Source organism: Nannospalax galili, unplaced genomic scaffold (assembly GCF_000622305.1).
Source record: "Nannospalax galili isolate Female #2095 unplaced genomic scaffold, S.galili_v1.0 scaffold543, whole genome shotgun sequence".
NCBI classification, from domain to species: domain Eukaryota; kingdom Metazoa; phylum Chordata; class Mammalia; order Rodentia; family Spalacidae; genus Nannospalax; species Nannospalax galili.
Window position 1 is genome coordinate 1,452,184 of NW_008352270.1, and position 23,890 is coordinate 1,476,073.

The following is a 23,890-nucleotide window of genomic DNA, read 5'->3' on the forward strand; positions in this document are numbered from 1 at the left end:
GACAAAAAAAAAAGAAGTGGGTTCTAACACCAGCAGCCTAAGATTGTGAGTGTTACATGTAGTCTTTCCTGGGGTTGTTTACTAGTGAAAGTAAATCAAGCTAAAGCGACTACTATTCAAAAGGAGAAAACTAATCTCTGAGAACTAATATGCACATGTCCTTTTGCAGTCAAAACTTAGCGAATAAATGATTGGAGAGCACTTTCCAAATTCTGTATGTGTATTTAGACTACATTGAGTGTTTGCAAGCTAATAAAACAAATGGGTGTTTGCAAGTTAATAGAACAGTCATGCTTTGAAAGGGTCCATGCGATCTTCTCCTATGAAATCAACTTGCAAAGATATTTAATGAGAAATTATGTGTGCTGTTTGTTCACCATTTCTGAGGTAATCTCAGTGCCTCCTAAATCACCTTCCTGTTGGAAGCCAGCCCTCCTCATCCTTTTCATCCTCACGGCATCTAAGGTGCAGAAGGATCAGCCTCATCTTCCATAACATATCCACAGGCTCAGGCTCTACGGGAGTGGAGTGGTCCCTTCACTTCATCTAGTGATTAAACTCTAGATGCTGCCCTGCTTAGCTCTAGCTCTGGCACTAGGCCAGAGGTAATCTGTTCTACGGAGAGGGAAGTGGGAGTATGGCTGAGCAGGGAAAATGCAGTTGGCTTTCAGAGCAGTCAACCATCTCTGACGAGCTGGCTAGACCATGAACTGCAGAGTATTTACTGCAGGGAGATGTCTACAACAGGAGACACTCAGTCTGCCAGACCCAAAGCCTCTGCTCCAGGGCATCAGGGTGACACAGTCACAGCACATGAGACACTGATTGACAGCCAGACCCCAAATCTCTTTATTTCAGAGGGATTTCCTCTGGTCCCTTTAACCATTTACTCAGGGGAAATACATGAAGTGGTCAGCTCAAAAGTTGCCAACAAAATGAATCCAGGACAATTTCAAGATGGGAGCTTTAAGCCACAACAACTAACCTTTGCCTCGAGAGCTGGATTCTAATTCCTCTGCACACTCTCAGAACAGCCAAGCATCTCCCTACCTTTGTACCCACCCACCTGCCTCACCATGGGCAGTGTACAACCTGTCTCTTCTCTCACTGTGAGGACCACAGACCAGAGCCTGGATTTCTAGCCCAAGACAACAACCCCTCCCAACACCTAGCACAGTGCCTATTACATGACTAGGATTTTAAATATATGTGTTCTTGTATAAACATTCTCTTTCATCTGAGACAGGGCAGAAGAAAAAAGAATTATTGTGAAAATATTAGAAAAAGAATGCACCAACAATCCCTAATCTTCCAGATTTCTCCCCCGGCCCCTCTCTATCTTTAGCACATGGTTGTATATGAAAGCTCCAGGTTCAAGCTCTTTGTCCATCCATCATTAGTACCGGTGCAGCAGCTAAGGCTTCTGAGGAGTCTGGATGCTGGTTCTGAGGGCTTTGGAAGGTGAAATTCAAGTTATCTGTGTAACATGAGTATCTGGCTAACACTACTAGACACAGTTAAAACACCACCTAGGCAGAGGGATGTTCACCTGAACACTTAATTCATACAAAAGCCCACACTCTAACATTGATGCCTGCTATATAACTTAGCAAGCCCTCATGTAGTAGATAATATTCACATTATAGAATATCACGCTACCATTAAAGAACATATTCTTCTTCTTTTGTATACGTGTGGTGCCAGATATCAAACAAAGGGCCTTGCACAAAGCCAGCATTCTTCCAAAGAGCTACTCCTTAGCTCCAAAGACCATATTTTACAAAAATACATAACACTACAAGAATGTATGCCCAGTCTATTAAGTGAAGGTCGAAGCATTGAGCCTCATCGCAATTTTACAAATTGTGAGTACATCTCATCCAAAAATCAAATGGCATCTCAGGCCCTGAAGATAAAAATAAGAATCCTTCTGTTTTTCAGTGTTCCAGATCTCATGTGTGGAAGAAACACTGACTAGGGATTGTTTAGGGCCAAGCTAGAAAAGTTGGAAGCAGCTGTGGTAGGGAAGCCCATTCTTTGGTGCTGGTACTGGTCTGTCATTGGCTGTGTGGTCATAGGCCATTCAATGTCTCTAAGCATCATATTCCTTGACTATAAAAGATCTAACCAGTTTCCTCCTTGCCTTACAGGCCTACTATAGGGTGCACTGTCTTTTGGGAACTATAAGGCACTTGAATTTTATTGGCCACATTGAATTAATTTGATGCTTCCCCATGCCTTTGCCCCACGTCCCAAGACTGCTCTGTGTGCCCTGAGTTGGTATTCTTCTGGCACATGGGCAGTTAGCTTTCCAAGCTTCTCCTGTAGGAAAATGGGGCCAGGACACAGGATTCTTGCCACTATGAAGCAATGTATGTCTTTTCTAGGCCAGGCTGGGCCCCAAACCCCCGATGAGATCCTCCACCCTTTTCCCTTATTTCTTGACTGCTTACAGAAGATCCTGTGGAGGACTGTGAGGCCCCTGGAAGATGGGGACACATTTTATGGAGGAAGTCTGAGTCCTATATCATAAGAGAGTCTACCCATCTCAGACCCTTTCTGACACAACACAGGTGAGAAGTGACCTGAGATTCTTAAGATCATTTGATATAACAGTTACCTTCCATGACTAAAACACCCCGTAACTACAGCCACCTCTACACTCCAGTGACAATCAATAATAGTCCATGCTGATTAATTCCTTCACAGCAGACACAGAAGACACAGAGTACATGCCTTGACTCAAACCATCATCCAACAAAAAGCTCCTCTGAGAAAAATGACAAATTTTTTGTTGTTTGGTTGGTTGGTTGATTGGTTGTTGAGACAAGGTCTCACTATGTATCCCAGGCTAGCCTCTAACTCCTTCTGCCTCTGTCCTCCTAGTTCTGAGATTACAGGTGTATAGCCCCCATGCCTGGCTCAGGACAATTCTTTTTCAGATTTGAGGTCTGCTTTCGCATAAGGAAACTTGGTATCATATACTCATTTCAATACCTGAAAAAGGAAAAGAAGAAAAGGGGAAAAGCCTTCCACAACCCAATCCCAACACAGCTAAAGACACATTTTAGATAGAAAGAGGTGAGGGTACGCCAAGGTAAGAAAGGTTAGGAAGTGCATCTCCACTTAAAGTGTAGACAACAGAAGTAGAATGCTAACACAAACCACTGTGCCTTCTCATATTTTATTCTCAGTGATATCCTGCCCAACCCATATGCTTTCAATTATGATCTGAGGTAGCCTGCTATATTCTGGGATTCAAAATTACCTATTTGACTTAATTTACAAAAAGTATTTTATCAGGCACAACCCCAGATCATATGCTAGAAACTGGACTATGTGTCTTACATACAACCCTTTATTTAATCCTTACTACTATTACATCCATTCCAAAGTGAGAGATTCGAACCTGAAATAGGTCAATCCCTTTGTGCAAAGGCATCTTGCTAGTGAATGGACAGTGAGTGGACAGGTCAGCATACAGGCCAGCCTAACCACTTCCAGGTCTATATTCCTAATCACTAACACCACACAATAAACCCAGTGACTAGGAAGCCCTTGGCACTGCCTGGGACAACAGGGTCTTAGGAGGAAGATACTGATAGAGCAGAAGAGGGCAGAGGTGGGAGGGTGGTGGATATACTCTCAACACTGACAGGCTTGATTGGAGCTCCCTGGTAAGAACTCGACTAGGCTATGTGGAAGTACAAGGCTCTGAGCTGGGAGTGCCCAGGAGAAGAAAGTGAAGAAATCAGATACAGCCCACTTCTCTGCCTTGGCTCTTATTCTAGGCGGTATGTGCTATTTCAATACCTGAAGAGGGAAACCCTGTTCTTCCTTCCTCATAGAGGTGCTTACCTGGTAAGGGTACAGGGTAACTCCATTGGTTCTTGAAAGGGACCAGGTGCCATCCAGATACTGGTGAGCCTGAATGGCCACTGAGTTGAGGATATTCCCATTGCTGGGGCTGGTGGCCATCTGGAGGCTGACCTTGGCCTGGTGGGTTGGGGATCCACTCTTCTTTTCCGCCCCATTGCTGACCCCAAGGCTGTTGGGTTTGCTGTTGTGCTTGTTGACAAGGCCTGTGTAGGTGGAGCTGGCGTAGGGGGCAGGCACAAAGGCCCACTCCCTGGGCTGCTGGAGCCCACCCATGTGCCGGGACCCCACCAGTGTCGGCATACTGGAGAGTGAAGGGGGTGAGCCAGGAGACGCATCATAGTGCTCGCTGCCAGCAGCCTGCTCCAAGGTCAGCACCATTTGGATGGCCTCCTGCTTCAGCTGGTTCAGGTGTGTGGCACAAATGTCACAGCGGTTGTCCCTGTCATTCCATGCCTTCCGGATGGTGTTAGGGACCTGGAGTTTGTCGTGAATCACAGCTGAGAAAGCAGGGTCCTGGAGAACACACAAGCAGAAAAAAAGGAGGGGCCTGTAACTCAAGGCTGGCAAGTACAATTCAGATTCTGCATCCCAATTGACTGTTTGATTGGCACCCACCAGGAAAGAGAAATCAAACCAGAAGAGGCATTCCTGTGGTAGCCATATTTGAGAGCTAGACACTAAAAACTTTAAAGGAAACACTAAACAAAACAGTTTCTAAGCCCTTACCACTCAGTCAAATGAGAACATTTAGCCCCTCCCATGTCCAGTAAAGAATTAGAGACAACCTGGTCCCTCCCTAGTCCAGCGTGGTGGGGTGAGTGCCTAAATCTGGATCATTGGGTGCTAGTAAGGGATGGAAGCACTACTTGTGACCAAGAACAGAGATTCTGTTCTAATAAACTTGGTCTCAGCATCCTGCCTGCTAAATGCTATGGAGTTGAAAACTAAACCAAACAGCTCCTAGATTCAGGATCTAGCCTGCTTCCGTGGCCAGCACAGCTCTGCAGATGGACTAGGGTCCATCACCTGTACCATGATGAGCTCCTGACTCATTACAATAGTCTTCCCCCAAAAGCTTCATCTAAAACTACCATTAAAAAATCTTCAATGTATTGGCTCATAAAAAATCTTCAATGTGCTGCCCATGTAAATTCCAGAATAGGGAAACTAAGACAGGAAGATTTCATTAAGCTCCAGGCCAACCTGGGCTACAAAGTGAGATGCTCTCTCAACCCCCATCCCCAAAATCTTAAGGCCCAAGGTAAATAAACTTAAGGTAAAAGGTAAAAGGTAAATAAACTTAATAAGGATGATGGCTCTCATTTAATTTGCTTTAACTTTCACAGGAAAGCAGGAATGTATAAAGAAACAGCACTGGGTATGTCAACAGGCAGGCAACAGAATATTTCCCAAATCTGCTCCTTGTGACCTTGAAATTCTGGGTGACCTTAGATAACTTATTTCATTGAACCTCTCCTCTGTCACACAGCCTGCTCTTGTTATAATGCCCATCCAGCTCGGTGACTCCATTTGTGGGGAAAGTGGGATAGGATAGCATTGCCCATGCACATATGGACCAGAACCATCATGACATGTTTTGGGCCTGGCTGAATTTTTGAGGTTCAACAGTTAAGGATCGTCTTCCTTTAGGACACTAAAAGAAAATCCGCCCTTTAGAAATCCACTGTCAGCTTTTATGGAGCAGAAGCACATCAGGGTCAAGTGGGGTGGAAGGAGGGTGGTGGGGGCAGCCAGGGTGGGCAGGAAGATTGTCGGTGGGAGGGTTGCTCTTAATTATGATCTGTCTTGATGACAAGCCCCAGCATTTTGTTTTACTTGTGTAACTACCCTGAGCGGCTCGTCAGCATGCACAGATTAATTGATTAGTAAATCAAGAGGCCTCTTCATACAACAGTGGCAAGGCAGGCTCTGGAGGCAGGAACTCAAGGCAGTCAGATTAAGACACTGGAGCAATAGGAGTCAAGGATGATTGAGTTCCACCTGGAGACGGGATGAAAAGCAGAGGAGGCTCACCTTGTGGCCTCCCTGCCAGAGATAGCTGCTTTAAGCAGACAGCCCTTAATCACAGCTCAGGAGCATGCGGGGCCCAAGAGAGCTGGGGGGAGGTGGGGGGCACATTTGAGAGTAGACTGTCACCTCGGTGTAGAAAAAAAAAATAGATCTAAAAAGATGAAAAGTTTGGAGTACCCCAGAAGTCCTGACCACTTGACTGATTTTTCACTTCAGACTTGTATTTGGGGCACAGATATAAGGTTTTATAGGGAATGTTCATCGATTCTAAAGGAATCTATATGGGCCTCCACATGTGCTAACACATAGCGTCTTGCTTTTCCACATAACATTGCATAACAAGAATTTCCCCCTTATCAATAAATGCTATTTGAAAATGTTATTTTTAGTGACTACATGTATTTTATCCTTTGGCCATTCCGTTCTTCTTACTGCTGCATAATTTAAGATAATGTGAGGAACCAGGGTATTGAAACTCCATCCACAGCCGATTCCATATGCTTTCATGGCACCAATCTATTGGGTTTCAAGAAGCCCCAGTTTAATTGCCTATTTGAAATGCTTTTGTTTAGTTTTTGGCTTAGCTTTTGTTTAGCCTAGCTCTTGTTTGGTAGAGTGCTTGCCTAGCATGTACAAAGCTGTGAATTTTATCCTCAGCACCAGATAAACTGGGCACGGTGGTACAAACATGTAATCCCAGCACTCAGGAGGCAGAAGTTCAAGGTCATTCTCAGCTTCAATAGTAACTTTGAGACTAGCCTGGAATATACAAGACTACAAGACTGTCTAAAAAAATAACCTTTGTTCACCCAGTCATATGGACGAAGTGCCACAGAGAGGTGGGAACTATAGAAGTCATGTACACACATGATGATTTATTTTGGATTTTGACCACGGATTTGATTGACACATCTGCTCTCCAGAGTCTGTGAGCCATCCCTGGTTCTGAGAACCTCCTTTCCCTTCTCTCCTTGTTTTTGATTTGTTTTGTTTTGGGGTTTTTTTTTGTTGTTTGTTTTTTACTGCAGTCCCTTGAAGCAATCCCTTCTTTATTCAGCCTGTTGCTGTTCATAGCTCAATTTCCATTTAACAAATCAGTATGCTGGCTTCTAACATGCCAAGCATCGTAGAAGCTAGGGGTCTGAAGATACCTGGGGACAATTCCTGTCCTCTGTGGGTTTGCACCCAGAATGCCTTCTGGGTTGCTAGACTCTCGTATGCCACACCCTTCTGCTGCCCCTCTAGTCCAGGCTGTAGCAACTCACAAGGACCCATCAACATAGACACACCATGGAGTTCTAGGTAGAGTCATGAGCCATCAGCAAGAACTCCAGCTCTTCATCCCTCTCTTCCACAAACAACCAATGCCAGACCTAAGGCAGCCACCAATCCATGAGTACCAGAGCTGGGTCTACTACCAGTATGATGGCTTAGGCTGCCAACTGCCCAGTGTTATCTCCAGTGGAGGAAGGCTGATATGGTTATTTAATGAGGATGTCATTGCTGGCTGATGTCCAAGAGACGTTCCTTTGATTAAGCAACCTTCAATCTGAAACCCTAGATTAATTCCTATCATCCTAAGGCCTCAGTAAGAAAGATGTCTACGGAAACTAAAATGTCATTTTAGAGCTTTCTCACACATTATAAATATTTTAGTATGACTCAAGACTTCAAAGAGGAACAGTCAACAGAAATAGTTTTCTGCATATGCTAAGACAGAGGATTCAGCCTTGAATGGGGTTGGTAATGAAGAGATGAGGAAGCATTTGGAGCCATGGAAAGCACACATATGCTAGGCTTTCCTGACATGGACACAGATGGGTCCAGGGCATGGGCTTAGGAAGCACCCCTGGATCAGCAAACCCAGATTAGGAGAGTCAGGCACCCAGCCCAGCATGTTGCCTCTCTTGTGCTGTCTGCTTCAGCGACACTCTGTGACCTCGGGAAATGGTCAAAGGATGCAGAGATAAGCTACCCACAAGCAGAACCCCTATTTTAATACCTCAACTTTGACTGCAACACATATAAAACTAGCTAATGGCACTTGCACATTTTCAGCCTAAAATTTTTAAGTTTAGGGTTTCTGTTCTCAAAAGACTTTCATCTTTCAGGAAAAATATGCAAATGAAAATTGCCCTGTTCTTTTTTCTAGTTCCCTGTCTAGAACCTGTAATGCTAAGTACTCTTGCCTTTACTTCTCCTTCACATCTCCTATTCATGATTCTAGGATTTTCTTTTCTCCTTAGAGATAAGAGTTGTACAATTTGGGAGATTTTAGATAGACCCACTGAAGGGGTACTCCAATCGCCTCACCCTGCATCCCTGTTCAGCATGGAAGAAGCCAGAGCGGTCAGCGTCCGTATTCCCTATTGGCAATTTGGCTAACCCCTATAGAGGATGGTGTGATAAGAATAGGAGGTAGGAATTGGCTAGGCAGTTAGGGTAAAAAGACCCCCAAAGAAACATAGCCAGTTTCTTGGCTAAAAGTCAAAATGTCCTTGGGACTGTTAGCAACATACTCTCTTCCAAAGTCCAAAAATGTCAAAAGTATTTGGGAGCTTGTATCTAATCCTTAAACGATTTTAGGATTACCTCTTCAGAGGGGGAATGTTAGAGTAGCTAAAAGCCCCATAAAAATAAATAAAAGAAAGAAGAAAAAAAAAGAAAAAGAAAAAAAGAGATGGGGAGATATGGGAGGTGTTGGAAGGGAGGGAGTGGGGTTGGATTTGATCAAAACACCTTATATGCATGTATGAAATTCTCAATAAAGTTTTTGTAAAAATTTTAAAAAATATGCAAAATGATTTTTGCTCCATCTTTCCTATGAAGACACTTTCCTAAGAAGACACTTGGGTAATTGGCTAATGGTCCTCAAAGGAAGGGCAGGAGGAAATGAAGATAATGTTCACACATCTAAATTGTCCCAATTAGTAATGGCTGAAAAAGACAAAGAACGTCCCATAAGGTGGCTTTCTGGTCCCATTACTGCTTTGTTAATTCTCCCAGGGGTGTTTCAGGAAAACCAGTCTTCTTTCAAATCCCACAAGGTTCTCTCACGATCTAATGACTCTCTTAGACTAAGTCACACATATTCCAAGAGACCATTCTCCAGGTAATTGCATCCAAGCCCATGGCTCAGGTGATCATCCATACCATAGTGACTAGGAATTCCCTCTTTCTGTACCTTCTAAATCTATGCCTCACATCAAAAGGCTCTGGAACATGACCTAGGAAAAGACCCATTAAACTGACATTAATTTCCTTTGCCCCTAAATCTTCCCTCATTCCAGTAATCACTGTCTAGGCAAATAATATGATTATCGATCTAGGGGCCCAAGTTAGAAATCTAGAACTTTGTCTCCTTTGCATTCGCATCCAATCACCAGATTTGCTAGATGGTACTTCCTAGAAGGCTTCAACCTCTCTCTCCCTTCCCTTAGTGCTGTTGCGTCCGAACTACCCCTCTCCTCCATGTCCAGGACCCAGTTAACCTTCCCTTCCAGGCCCATAGTCAGATCAAAGCACCTAGCATCCCCCACTTCATTAGAGTCTCCCCAACTCTATCTTTGCCCTCATTCTGGCCCCCAAAATTACTGTACTAAAACATACATCTGGTCGTGTTGTTACCTTGCTTTCTTTTCCCTTCTAAGGTCTATGCGATTGTCAGTAGTGTTTGCAGTGTTATTCCTCCACTAGACTCTCAGCTCTGTAAGAGAAAGCATTCTCTCCACTTTTAATTTCTTAAATGTTTAACATAGTACCTACAAGGCAAGCTCTCAGTAAATACTTGTGAATGAATGAGTAAGCAGAGAAATGAAAGGAGAAAGAGTCACCCTAGGCTAAAACAATCAAGTAACAAACTCATTCTAGGTCCATCATTCAGTTTACTTTTTTATATATGTGTCTGATTCTTTGCATCGCAAATATTCCCCCCAAATCTTGTGTGTTAAGGGCTTGGTTCCTAAAGTGGTGCTATTGGGAGGTAATAGAACCTTTAGGAGGTGGGACCTAATGTGAAGTCTTTACGACATTGGACCACAATCCTCACCCACCTCTTTTATTTCCTAGCTAAGAGGTGATCAGTTTTCTCTGCCATGGGCCCCTTGTCTCTACCATCTGATAATCCCCACTAGAGGCCTAAAAGCAATAAATCTGTTTGACCATGGGCTGAAATATGTGAACCATGAGACAAAATAAACTCTAATTTTAAGTTGATTATTTCAGAGATCTGTTATGGTGAGAGAGAGCTGACTAGTAATGGTACTTATTAGAGTCTTTCAAATCTCGAGTTCATACAGCTTACCAATCGTAACTGCTGAATCTGATGAAAGAGCTTCATGTGACATCCCCCTTTAACTGATTCTTCTTTAATATTATAATAAATTCTCTGGCCTCAATGAATGAATTAATCTTTTTCCTAAGTTCTTACACAGAAGGGACTAAAACCTATTTTTTTCTCTTTTTTTAAAACCAATTTTTTTCTAACCATCAATACAGCTCTTCAGCAAGACAAGAGAAATCCTAGACCAGTATTCCATTTGTGGTTCAGTGAGGTTCGACCCTCGCAAGCAGGTGGCAACAGGCTCTCAACACAGGGAGGGACTGTTAATGAGGGCTGTGGAATCTGTAGAACTCAGGCAAAAAAACAAGAATTATGGACCAGGCAAACAACGCTGTTTACTGATGCTCCTGGTTGCTTTCTGTTCCTTTCACCCTCTGAGGGGTAGGTTGCTTAGCAATAAATGCTAATGCCACTGCGGAGGACGGGGTGATTCTCTGAATTATTTTTGTCAAAAGAGTACTGTGGATGTGTTCCTCCAAAGCCGCTGGGTCTCCGATGAAGGCAACAGCTGGAGTCAGCATCCAGCATGTGTTCTGTAGATTCCTGGTGATGTTCCCTTCTAGTCTATTATTCTAGGGGCCCCTAGTGATAAGTTCCACAAGATTTAAGCTGGTTTTCAAAGGCAGTTTCTTTCCACTTTGCTCCCAAACATTCTCCCTCCATAAACACTGTCTCTTGAGGCCCAGAGTAGAGGATTGAGCCTTGAAAAGAAAATGTTTTTTCATAAAATGTTTTGTTTCCCCACAGTAAGTGGCCTCCCAGACAGATCAAGGGAATTTACCTTCACACTCTGAGAGTTCCTCCTGGGCTAGGATTTGCATTCCTGCCCCGGTCACCTTTCCCCTGAGTGTCCTTGCTTCCTGAGAGTTCTTCAAAGATACTCTGTCCCCTCTAAGGCAGGTGTCCTTATTAATAACTTGTGAATTTTCAAAATTGAAAGTCTGTAAATAAAGTCTGTAGTACACTTTAGCTACATTAGATCCAGGGAGACCAATATCTCATTCCTAGTGAGTGTTCAGGTATTTAGACCCAAACGTCTCTCAGAGAAATGATATATTTCCCCTATAAGAGAATTTGGCCAAATCTTACTCAGCCTTGTGAGTAAGGACAGTTTAAGCACTGGAAATCTAAGGGTACTCCCAAGCACCACTTCTCCAAGAAGGTTCTGTTTTTCATGACTCCTCAGCTCCTGCTTTTCCATCTTGTTTTCCACAGGGGCTTGATGGGGTGTGGAGGATTCAGGGGACATAACGAGGGGAATCACTCAAAGCCCCCTTCACCCTCTTAGCAGAAGTCCTCAGTATCCTATATTCCTGCTGTTTGTGGAATTCCCAGAGCACAGACAAGGCCTGTGCCTACCTCAAGACAGGAGCCAGGGAGCAAATTAGACTGTGGGACAAAGTAATGATGTGCTACTGTGCTTTGTGGGAGAGTTACCACCCTCCAGGGCTCTACCATTCTCACTCACATACCATGTGAACTGAAGGGAGTCCCTGAGCAGTCCTCTCTGATTGGCAGGGGACACAAATTCTCCACAGCCAGGCACTGTATGAGAGAGGCTGCTTACAGTCCTACTTCATTAGTGTGCAACTTCAATAGAAACTTTGGCTGCCACAGGGTTTGTCACCATTGTTATTAGTCTGCTCTGTGAGCCAGCATCACTTCCCTCAGTGATGAAGATCACACGTTGGTGTGCACATGAACATGAATTCTGGTGTGTGAAAAAAAAAAAGAATGCAAAGGCATAAAGGCATGCTGGGTAATGAGCTCAGAGAGACAGGAAAAAAATTCTCACTAAAAGGAGAAATGTTTAATGTCAGACTAAAGTTGTTTTACATAAGAAATTTAGCCTGGGATGTAGCGACTGTGCCCAGCCTATGTGATTCTGCTCTGGACCACTGCAGAGATGTGGGCCTATTAGATGTGGGCCTATTAAGATGTGACGTCAGTTTGAATGACTGTGTTCCTCACCAGAGGCACTTGGCAGCACTAGGGGCAGGTGGCAAAGCAATTTACAAGTCATGAAAAAAGTGCATCAGACAAGATCTGTCTGCTTCAAACAGACAAACATGCTTCCTGCCTCTCACCATATGGGGCACCATGTTCCTCCCATGTCACAAGAACTGAGCAGATGCCAACACCATGCTCTTGAACCTCCCAAACCGCACCCAGAGACTGGTATGAGGAATACAAACTCCAAAAACTAAACGAACAAAACCAGCAATTCTGTCAAAGTAAGAGGCAGCCACCAAAGTGAAGAAGGTGAAAGCCAAAGGCACAGGAAGAAGTCACGGTGTCCTGCTTCTCAGAAGCCTGGCGATACCAGCAAAAGCTGCCCTGAGCTTGAGTTCTTTCAACCGCTAAGTGGGAAATGATATCATCTAGACTGTAGAGTTGTAAGGGTTAGAAATAATTCACATGTATGGCATGCAGGAGATATTGCCTGAATCTTCAACAGAATATAGTAATAATAGCAAAAAGATCTTCCAAAGTTAGAACTTTATGAATTATTATCATCATTGTGTATCTGTGGTGTGTTCACATGTGCATGGGCGTGTGTGTGCATATACGTGGAAGCCAGAGGTCGGTCTTGGTTGTCTTCCTTGATGACTTTCCAGCTTATATATTGAGGGTCTCTTGGTGAGCCTCAAACTCTCTGATTTGGCTAGTCTGCCTAGTCAGCTTGTTCCAGCATCTCCAGTCTCTCCCTCCCAAGCACTGAGATTATAGGCAGGTACCACACCTACCTGGCAGTCATGCTGGAGATCCAAACTCCAACCTTGTACACCAAGCCGCTGAGCCATCTCCCCAGTCCCCAAAAGGAGACTATTAATTAGAATTCTTAAATTTTTTATTAATTAGAATTTAATATGATTAAAAAACAGCTCATGAATCACTCAAAAGAATAGGTATGGTATTTCTTACCAGGACCACAGGGAAGAAAATTATGACTAGGTCTTGATTTTTTCAATTAGCTAATGTGAACAGCTCTTTTTTTCAAAAGGTTTTGGGAGTCTCAGGTCCTGGCTCTACCATTTAGTACCTGTGACCAGGAGCCACTTGTTTTAAATCTATATCTCAGTCCCATTAGTGTAAGAACATGAACTTACAATCACACCTATTTTATTCAGTGAGGATAAAACATAATGGATATGTAACATACTTAGCATAGTCCTAGGCCTGCTAAATAAGTGATAGTAGTTATTATCTGTGTTAGACAAACCACCGCAGCTCTTTCACAGTGCCTATTCTCAGTATCTAACACCGAGCCTTGTACAGGCTCAGCACTTTATATGCTGGTGCTGGTGATGATGGTTGGTGGTAACAATGGTGGCAATGACAAGTTTTTTCACCCTGAAGGATTTAGCATAGATTTTATAATGAAGAGGGGAAGGATGGTTAGAAAAAAAAAAAAAGAAAAGAAGAAAGAAAGAAAAAAAGAAACATATGATTTTAGTTAACCACCTTTTATAGCTGGCCAAGGTAACATCTTCTAAAAAGACACCAAATTAGGAACAGGCCCTTAAATTTCTAGGGCTGATCCCTGAGCATGTATTGATGGGCTCTCAGATTTCTTCTCTATTTTAAGTGTTCAAGTAATCCAAGAGTTGCTCATTTCCGTGACAAATAAGGATATGCTTTCATTGAAACAGGTCAGCTGAAAAGTGGTCCTTATTTCTCCCTTCAGAGGGAGTATTATGGGCTGGGGGGATGGCTTAGTGAGTAAAGTGCTTGTGCAAGCAGGAGGCCCTGAATTCAGACCCCTAGCACCCGTGTAAAAGCCAGGCACGACAGCTCGCATCTGCAACCCCAGCTGTGGGGGCACAGAGACAAGTGAATTCCAGGAGCTCAGAAGCCAAAGTGGTGAGTTCTGGGTCAGTAAAACAATCCTATCTCAAAAAATAAGGTGGAGAGGAACAGAAGACACCCAACATTTGCCTCTGGCCACACATGTGCATGAATGGCTGAGCACACCTGCAGACATACACACACACACACACACACACACACACACACACACACAAGAGAGAGAGAGAGAGAGAGAGAGAGAGAGAGAGAGAGAGAGAGAGAGCAAGATTAATACTCAAAAATACTCTGCTAGATGGGTAATTGGAATAACCAGCTGACCAGCATCTCCAATGAACTGCCCATCTACCAGGGACAAGATAGAGCTGCCCATAACTTTCTCTAAATTGAGAAAGATGATTTCACATTAGCATAATTAGCTTCAAACCTGAGACTCTTGCTTTGTATACAGTGGCCCTGGGAAATAGGGTCTGTTCACAAATAGTTTAGGAGCTTTAGATGAGGGAGTAGACTCCTGATACATACTTAAAAAGCTTCCTATGACTTTCAAGTTCTTGAGTAACCATGGCACAAACACGTGGACTGGACTTTGCCAGTATAAGCATAATCAAACTTCTAGTGTGACGCACAAAGATTTTACCATAGATAACAAGGCCTACCTATATCACAAGCATTTATCTATGCAGGCTTTAAGGCAGCATCAGGTACAATGGAAATATTCTCATTCTGTGGAGTGTTATACTTGTACAAGGCTACTAAGGATTCTGTTAACGATCTTATTATGAAATTACCTAATGTTTCTTTTCCCTTTAATTGATTGTATATGCATGAAATATTGCTTCAGTATACTTTGATATGTTTTCCTTGATTTACCACAAAAAAGATGAAATTCCTAAAATTTAGTTATGTTGCTATAAATTTTAAAAGATGGAATGTTAACGGATAAGCTGTTTTGACTATATCTTAGATCAAATTTGAGTATTTAAACAATTGCCCCAAGACCAAATGCTTGTGGCCTGGAGTTTCAGACCTCATCTAACCCCTCAAACTCTGCTGTTCAAACTTGTCCTTGCTCCTTATGGGGTCCTCATGTATAGTCAGTGTGGGCTTTCCTCTGTCCCACCAAAGCCCTTACATCCTGTCCCCTGCCTCTGCATCTCTACTGAGGTTCCTATCTTGATGACAAGTCTCACATGCCTTTGAAACCATGGGACACTTTTGGAGAGTACAGGGTTTGTTCCTTATTGTGACTGGGATAGCTTCATGGAGGTATACACCTTTGTGCAAAGATGTCAACATGTACATTTAAATGTGTACCACTTACTGATGGGTCACTTACACACCTGCTAAGCAGGGAAAAAAATTCTTGCTCATTCACGTTAGGGCCCAGTGCTGGTCTGATCCGAGTCATTCATCCCACTTAGCAAACACTTCCTTATGAGAGCTGTGCATGTTTATCTTCACAATCACTGCAAATTCCCAGGAGGCAGGAACCATGCCACAATTTTCATAGCAATGGTAACTTCCACTCTGCTCCCCTGGAGTCTGCTCACAAGACAGCAACAAGTTTGGATCCTTTTACATCTAAAATCTGATCCTAGTATTCCTCAGCTCAAATCCTCCCTCCCGAGGCCCCATCACCTTGCCTTGGAGTCAAAGGCAGTTCTTGTGTTCTGCAGGATCTGGTCCTGGGCTTTCTCTGCTCTTAGCTCCTACTATTTACCCACTGACTCTGCATCAGCCTCGAAAGCCTGCTTGCTGTTCCTCAGATACACAGGAATGTTCAGCCACTGACTCTGTCCTTGCTGTCCCTCCTCTATGGAGAATTTCCCCCTACTGAGATCTGCTGAGCCACCTCTCACCACCTGTAAGGTGCTCACACGCCATCTTATCAAGGAGGCCATGTAATTGACACTGCGAGCTGCCTGCTGCCCTTCTGGACCCTACACTTCTCTCCACAGCATCACTTGCTAAACCTGGGTTTTGGCCATGGTCTGGCCAACCAGAGAAGGGACTTTGGTGTGTTCTGTTTACTACCAAATCGGTGTGCCTAGAACATTGCCTGGAGCTAGCGGCACTCAGAATCAGTCCCTTCATAGGTTAGCTTCAGTTTGCCTATGAATTTTTACGACTTTGTTCTGAAGTAAAGTTGTCATTTTGGTTTTATCTCATACATTTCGGTGTCCAGAGAGGGCAGAAGGGCTTGTCTGTCCCCACATCCCTTCAGCTGCCTCACCCCGGCACCCCCTTGCCATGGAATTTAAGAATCGTGAGAAACTCCTAAGCAAGTAGGTCCAGACCTCGCCCAGCTTTTCACTGGCCATCTACTGGAATCTGGTGAGAGAGGCCCAGAATTCACATACTGATTAGCCCCAAGGAGGTCACAGAGGAAGGGAGGGGAAGGAAGACAGACATGAGGTAGGAGGAGGGACACCTGCCTCATTGGTTCATGTATGTGACCTTGGCTGTGGCCTTGACATCACAAGGACCCCCTGTCCTATTCAGTGACCTGTGTCTCCTGTGAGCACCTCAGTGCTAGGGACATCACTCTTTACAAACACTATTTGAGACATGATGAGTGATTCTTGAGGCACAGCCTGGAAACTAAAGGAACAAACCACACAACACAAAGCCTCCTTACCCAATTCCCTCTGGCTGCCAGTGGTGCTTAGCACTGCCAATTCTGACACCCAGGGGACATTTGGAAATGGCTATTTGGGTGGTTTTGGTTGTCATACCTGAGAGGGGGCTACTGACATCTAGTGGGTAGAGGCAAGGATGCTCTAAATATCTTACAGAGCATGGGCCCACAGCCTCTCATTCCTTAACAAATAATTATCTGCCCCAAATATCTCCATGCCATTAAAAAAAATCCTGCCCTCCCAAAGGATCCCTCCTCATGACTCTGATTAGAGAAATGTCCCTGCACGGTCAAAGGAAGTAGGTGTTCTGTATCCTGAAACCAGGCCTGGCTCTTCTCTCCCTTGGTTTTCTTTGGATGTAGAGACACTAAACTCTAAACTTAATGCTTGACTCCAGCTGAAGCTGACAGTGGAGCCGGGACTGGAGGGTGGGTATCACATGCCATGGTGGGCGTGGTCCTTCCGACTGTTAAAACCCCAAATGCTAGTGAAGGCCACATCCTGAGCCACATGTCCCAGCCTCCCCTCTGATGATATTACAGTCATCAACCTTCCTGGTGACAGTGGAACTGCTTGGAGGGTCACAAGTTGTTTCTCAGTAAACATGTGATGGAAAGGGCTGAGCGGGCCCAGCCTCTTGGCCATTTGAAACTATGGATATGGTACATGACTTCAGGGGCTGCTCACAGAAACTATCATTTACATCTCTATCTCTCAGCCTGAGTTGCAGAGGGGATAGCTGAGGCGACTTTGTCTAAAAAAAATCACTCCAAACCTCTGGTCAGATTGCACATCATGGCAACTGTGCAGTTTCCCTTCTGGAGAAGGAAAGCCAGTGCCGCAAGAAGACAAAGTCATCCTGAAGATGTAATTTGGTGCAATTATAGATGAGACCAAGGATTTCTTTGTTCTTAGAAACAAAACCAAAAAAAAAAAAAAAACCAACCACATTTACGTAGCTCAGACCATGTACTAGGCTTGCGCTGATTTTGGTTTGTTTGGTAAGGAAAGTTACAGATTTTGGCCTAAATGCCAGAGGCTCAAGTAGACCCTTTGAGGTCAGAGTTGAGCTGTACACTTGTGTATGTGCACGTGTGTGTGTGTGCTGTACTGTTTATGTGTGCAAGTGTCCATACAGGTGTATGTACACATGTGTGTACATTCATGTAGAGACCAGAAATATCTTCCTAAATCGCTCTCTACCTTCTACCTTTTTTTTTTTTTTTTTTTGAGACAGAGTCTCCTCACAGCCCTAGTGGGCCTGGAACTTCCTATGTAGACCAACCAGGCTGGCCTCAATCTCACAGAGAGATCCACTTGCCTCTGCCTCTGGAGTGCCAGGATTAAAGGTATGTGCCACCACACCCAGCCCCACCTTATTTTTTGAGACATGGTTCATTGAACCTGATGCTCATCACACATAGATTTGGCTAGGCTGCCTGGCAAATGAGCTCCCCAAGAGGCATGATGTGAAATCTGCCTGCCTCTACCTCCTCAGAGGCAGAGATTATAAACCATGCCACTGTACCTGGCTTTTACATGGGCACTGGGGCTCTGAACTCAGGTTCCCATGACTGCGTGGAAAGCACTTTATCCACAGAGTCATCGCCCCAGCCCTCAGCTGCATATCTTTATTTCCATTCATAATACTTTAGAGATGGCTTAGTACATCCTGGAGTAGAGTGTAAAACATTCTAGCAACATCTGACACCAGGTGACTGTAACTCTAACAACTTCAAGACCTTCCTGCGATGGCCAATTTAGTCCTTCATCCCCAAACTCTTGCTTAATCATTTCTCATTTGGGGAGGCATGCGTTAACCCTGGACACTTGGCACTCCCTTACCCTCTCTTCTTCCATAAGAAGCTTTAGTGAACAGGGATGACTGAAAATTGGCTTAGATGAAGGCAGCATCAATATCTAACACTGCAAATGGCAGGATAATGAGGCAGGAAGGGACAGGGCATATTCTTTACATTTTACACACCACACACACACATACCACACACATCCCTCTTTGACAAGAAACTTAAGGAAACTCTGATGAAGGGTACTAGAGACTGCAGGAAAGGATGGACTCAGAAATTAGGACTTCCAAAGGTAGAAACACTCAAACTTCTCCCCGACCTGCCTCTAACAAATTTCTTCTGCTTGATCCTGAGAATGGTAACTATAAAATATTCATAAAGTGATTTGTGTGAACTAACGGAGAATTTAGATTACAAAACTATGCCCCAAGTATTTCTAAGGAGCTGTAAAGGGGAATTAAGAGTGGGAGACAAGGGCCAAAGATGCCATTCTTAAAATAGGTTCTGATTTTACTTTCTGGCCATAGCTTTCTCAATACTATTTGAGAATCATGCTGTGAACCTGCTTTGGCCCATTCATATTAACAGGCAATTAGAAAGAAAGGAAAGACTCGGGGCAGCTCCATCCTGCACACGACCACCATCCAAAACTCTATAAAATACCATTGTACACACAGAACATTCAATACAAATGCAGAGGATTTTGCCAGGTTAAACTTAAGGCAACGCTGATGAAGTACATTCACTCACCTGTCTCTTCATCCAATAATTTTGTTTATTTCTCACTCATTTATTATCTGCTTGTGCCAGTTCCTTTGGTATATGCTGAAAAGCAAATATGGCTCCAATCTTTGTGGCTATTATAAAACTCACTACAGTTAAAGATTCACAAGGGATAATAGTCTTTCCTCTTCATAGGAGGAGCTGATGAAGGTGTCAACGCACCAAACAGAGCTCTGGACTTAATTCTGAATGCCCTGGTTTCAGTCTAAGACTCTAAGCTTTGCTATTTTCTAGTTCAGCACCATGACAAGTCATTGAGTATTTTCCTTTTTCCATTTTTCAAGTATGTGTGTCATGCGTGTATGTGTATGCAAGCTTTTGTGTGTATGTGGTGGTGGGGGGTTCATGTCATGTGGAGGCCTGAGGTTGTTGTTAGGAATCATCTTTGATGGCCTTACTCATTGAGGCAGGGTCTCTCTGTCAAATCCAGAGCTTGCCGATATGGCTAGTCTGACTTGCTCTGAGGATTGTCCCTTGTCTTCAACTTTCCAGGGCTGGAATTACAGGTGGCCACCATGTCCACCTGGCGTTTATGTGGGTTTCTGGGTAGCAGAGCTCTAGTCCTCACATTTTTGTAGCAAACACTTTAACCACTGAGCTGACTGCCCAGCCCCAAGTCATTCAATCTTTTAAAAAAATATTTTATTATTTTTATTTTATACATATGAGTGTATTGCCTGCATGTAGGTAAGTGCTCCCATGTGGTACAATGCCAGCAGAGGTCAGAAGAGGGTTTCAGGTCCCCTGGAACTGGAGTTACAGATGGTTGTTGGCCACCATGTGGGTGCTGGGAATCAAACCCAGCTCCTCTGCTAGAACACCAGCACTTGTAACCCCTGAGCCACCTCTCCAGCCCCCAAGTCATTCAATCTTTTCAGCTTAAATTTCCTCGTCAAAAAACCAGGAAGACGCCGGGCGTGGTGGCACACGCTTTTAGTCCCAGCACTCAGGAGGCAGAGGCAGGCGGATCTCTGTGAGTTCAAGTCCACCCTGGTCTACATAGTGAGTTCCAGGACAGCTGGGGCTACAGAGACCCTGTCTCAAAAAAGACTAAAAAAAAAAAAATCAGGGAGAATACTCATCCCTAGGATTTGATGTGAGGAGTAAATAAAATTGCAAGCACAAAAGCACTTTGCAGTGAGCCCTGCAAGCACAGTGTGTCATTCCCACAAAAAAAAAAAAAGCTTTCCGTGTTTGATGTGCTTTCTAAAGCATAGTTGGAGCATAAGCCAGGCCTTGTTCAGTGCATTTCCCGTAGCTCATAGCTCAGGCCTAAGTATCAAAAGAGGTGACAGGACAGAAGAATGAGAACAAAGGGGACCATCCAGCTAAGCCTGATATCATTTGAAAGGCCAAGGTGAAAAGTGTCAAACCTGGCTCAATGCCTCTCTCAACTCAATGCCTCTCTCATTGCTCTGACCCTCTGTAGATACAGGGATGCACTCTTAGCTAGCTAAGTCTATCAAAACAGACAAGTCAAAACAGACAAAGCCCACCATGGCTCATGTTCTCCCTGGTCTATATTAACACCTACATCATGTAGGCTGTCCTTGCTCACCTCTTCTCACTACTGTGGTAGCAAGGCAGAGGGATGGAACTTTCCAGAAAGACAAATCAACAGTCTCTTGTCACTCAGATGTCTGTTATAAGCATAATTAAGAGCCAAGCCAAGAGACTAATTAAATGGCTTGGAAATCACTGTCCAGAGCCTCTGTAGGTAAGAAGAACTCAAATAGAGATGCCCTGGAATCTTAGACTTGCCTCAAAGCTGCAAACTAGAAGACATGTCCCCATGAAGCACAGAGGGGATTGGAGGCGGGGGGGGGTCACTCTAAGATTTTTAATCCACCGTGTTCTTATGGATTTTGGTGTATGGATTGGTTTTATGGTGGCCTGAAACAAGGCAGACTTCAAAATGGGCTGAAGTGTTTCCTGGTGGTTATGAACCACATCATAACCCACTTCTCATTGCCCCTAGCCTTGTCTATCTAGAGATGGATGGAAAACTCCAGATATCACCTTCACAAAGGAAGAGACTGTAATTTGGCAAGATCTTCATATTCAATGATTCTGCTGTGCCCAGAATGTTCTAGTCAAAGTGTGTGACCTGGACTCGGTGGGTTCCCCAACCAGGCAGCATGAATCAGAGCTCGTGACAGTTCCTGTCTGAATCCAACTCTATCCTTAAGGGAAATGTGAGTGGCAACCATCTATGCAAACAATACCACCTGCACTCTGTATCCCCAACAGCAGAGCCAAGAGGTAGCCCCTAAAACTTTAAAACTTTCCTAAGACAAAGCCTTTGGGAGGCTGACTTTGGAAACAGGTTTCAATTCCCTACTGAATTTTTACAAAAGGTTTTCTCGAATAACTGCTTTTTTCTATTCTTAAGTTTCACATACATTTATGTTCATTTACTTCACTGTGTTTGAGAGTTGAAATTACAGCCCAGCTGTGACAGTGGCTTGATTAAGTCCCGATCTGCCCCCATTATTATTTACAAGCAGAATTTTAGTTGCTTCTCCTGCAAATAGCACAACCTAATTTCTTGTTAACCAAGCCTGGTCATTTTTCTTAGAATTTAATTCATTAAGCCAATATTATTGAGGTATTATTTAAAAAAAAAAACGAAAACCTTTAAACCATCAACAGTTAATATCATGGTGAATTTTTGTTGTTTCCTTTTATTTCTATTAAATATTTCAATATTAATGAGTTCTGTGTATTTCAAAGGTTTCAGGAAGTAGTAAAATGGGATTGTTGATGTTCTCCTCTTAAAAGTACGATGGTCCTTTAGCCAGAACATAACTTGTTTATGTTGTTATTTAAACCATTTCTATTTATTACCATCAACTGAAAACAGGTTGTAAAATCTCCCAAAATATTTTATCACAATTTTAGGTACATTTATAAGCTCCTGAAAACTTAATAGGGGAGGAAATATGAGTCACTTACATATTCATTATTTTATTCAGTTTGTAAATGTGAATTAATTTTGAATCGAAGAAATCTATTTTTAAAAATGCCTAAGCTCATAGAGTTTTGAAAGGTAGATATGTTTATACATTCCTGTGGTGACAAACTCATTCAACAATTTGACAAATTTATTGAGCACCTGTTATATACCCAGAAGTGATGATGGGGCAATGAACAGAACAAAGCCGCAACTACCATGGAGTTTGAGCAGATATGCCATGTCCCATGTGACATATGGAGAAGAACAAGGCAGGGTAAGAAAAGGGGGGCTGGCAAATTGGAGTGAGGGACTTTCACAGGCTGGTCAGAGCTAGACTTTCTGTTAAATGACATGAGCACAAACCCAAAGGAAGTGGATATGAGCCACAACAAGCCCTTCGAGTCACATTTCAGGAAGGGCAGAGGTTCATTTGAAGTCCCTAAGGTGAGAAGAGAGTCATGTCTAAGAAGAGGGAGGAGCCAGCAAGGCTAGAGTGAGATGAGTGAAGAAGGGAAATGGTGGAACACAAGGTCAGGGGAGGCTGTAGAAGGACGTTCAAAAACCCATTAAGTTGATATCACGGTGATGGTATTAGAAAGTGGGACCTGGAAAGTGGTTAAGACTTGGGGGTACTGGGATTAGTGGCTTTACAGAAGAGGCCTCAGGGTAGAGAGATGGCTCAGCAGCTAAGAGCACCCGCTGCCCTTGTGGAGGACATAGGTTCAGTTCCCAGCATCCATATGCAGGCTAACAACCATCTGTAACTCCAGTTCCAGGGGATCCGACACCCTCTTTTGACCTCCATGGGCATTGCACAACAGGGGTGCATGTACATACATGTAGGCAATACAATCATATACATAAAATAAAAATAATAAATAAAATATTTTAATAAAACAGGCCCCAGAGAGCTCCCTTCCACCAAGTGAGGACACAATAAGAGATGGACATGTATGAACCAGGAAGCAGCTACTACCAGACATAAAACCTGCCGGGGCCTTGATCATGAACTTCTCAATCAGAAAGAACTCTGAGAAATCAGTTTCTATTGTTTATGAGTCATCCAGGATGGCAGTACTACATTACATCAGCCCAAGTGAACTAAGAGACTATTCAAGGTCAGGGACAAAATCTGGGAGATATAATTGTAGAAGTCAATGACACAAAGTATTAAAATTATGGAACTGCATGAAATCACATAAGAGTTTGTGCTTAGGTAGAAAAAACATTTAAGAAACAAGACCCTCACAACTGACTTATAAAACCACAACAATAATAACAATAAATAAATTTTCTAAAGAGAGCTTTTGCTGGTCATGGTGCACATGCCTGTAGTTTCAGCCATCAGGAGGTAGAAGCAGGTGGATCTCTGTGAGGTCCACGCCAACCTGATCTATACAGCAAGTTCCAGGCCAACTGGGGCTACAGGGAGACTCTGTCTCAAAAAGAGAGCTTTTAATTTTTCTTTAAGTTAAAAGTTAATAACATAGTTTTTTTTATATATATTCCAAAAGAAATGATCCGATAGAAAGACAGGTTGTGATCTTCTCCTCTCCCAAATAAATTCAATTTTTTCCAAGAACCGCCCTCGCTGTTACAAGGCCGACAGGATACCCATGGGAAATAGCAAGGAAGAGCAGAC

General features: G+C 43.5%; 1 protein-coding gene across 3 annotated transcripts in view; it reads right to left on the minus strand.

Annotated features, from left to right (window-relative positions):
- Kif26b (kinesin family member 26B) overlaps positions 1–23,890 on the minus strand; it is a 499,922-nt gene that overhangs the window by 298,758 nt on the left and 177,274 nt on the right. For 2 of the 3 annotated variants that reach the window (XM_008849151.2, XM_008849153.2), the window contains exon 3: positions 3,859–4,392. The exons of the other annotated variant lie outside the window; for it this stretch is intronic. In XM_008849151.2, the coding sequence (XP_008847373.1) occupies positions 3,859–4,392 (534 nt within the window). The remainder of the gene's footprint in view (positions 1–3,858; positions 4,393–23,890) is intronic. 3 annotated transcript variants of the gene reach the window in all.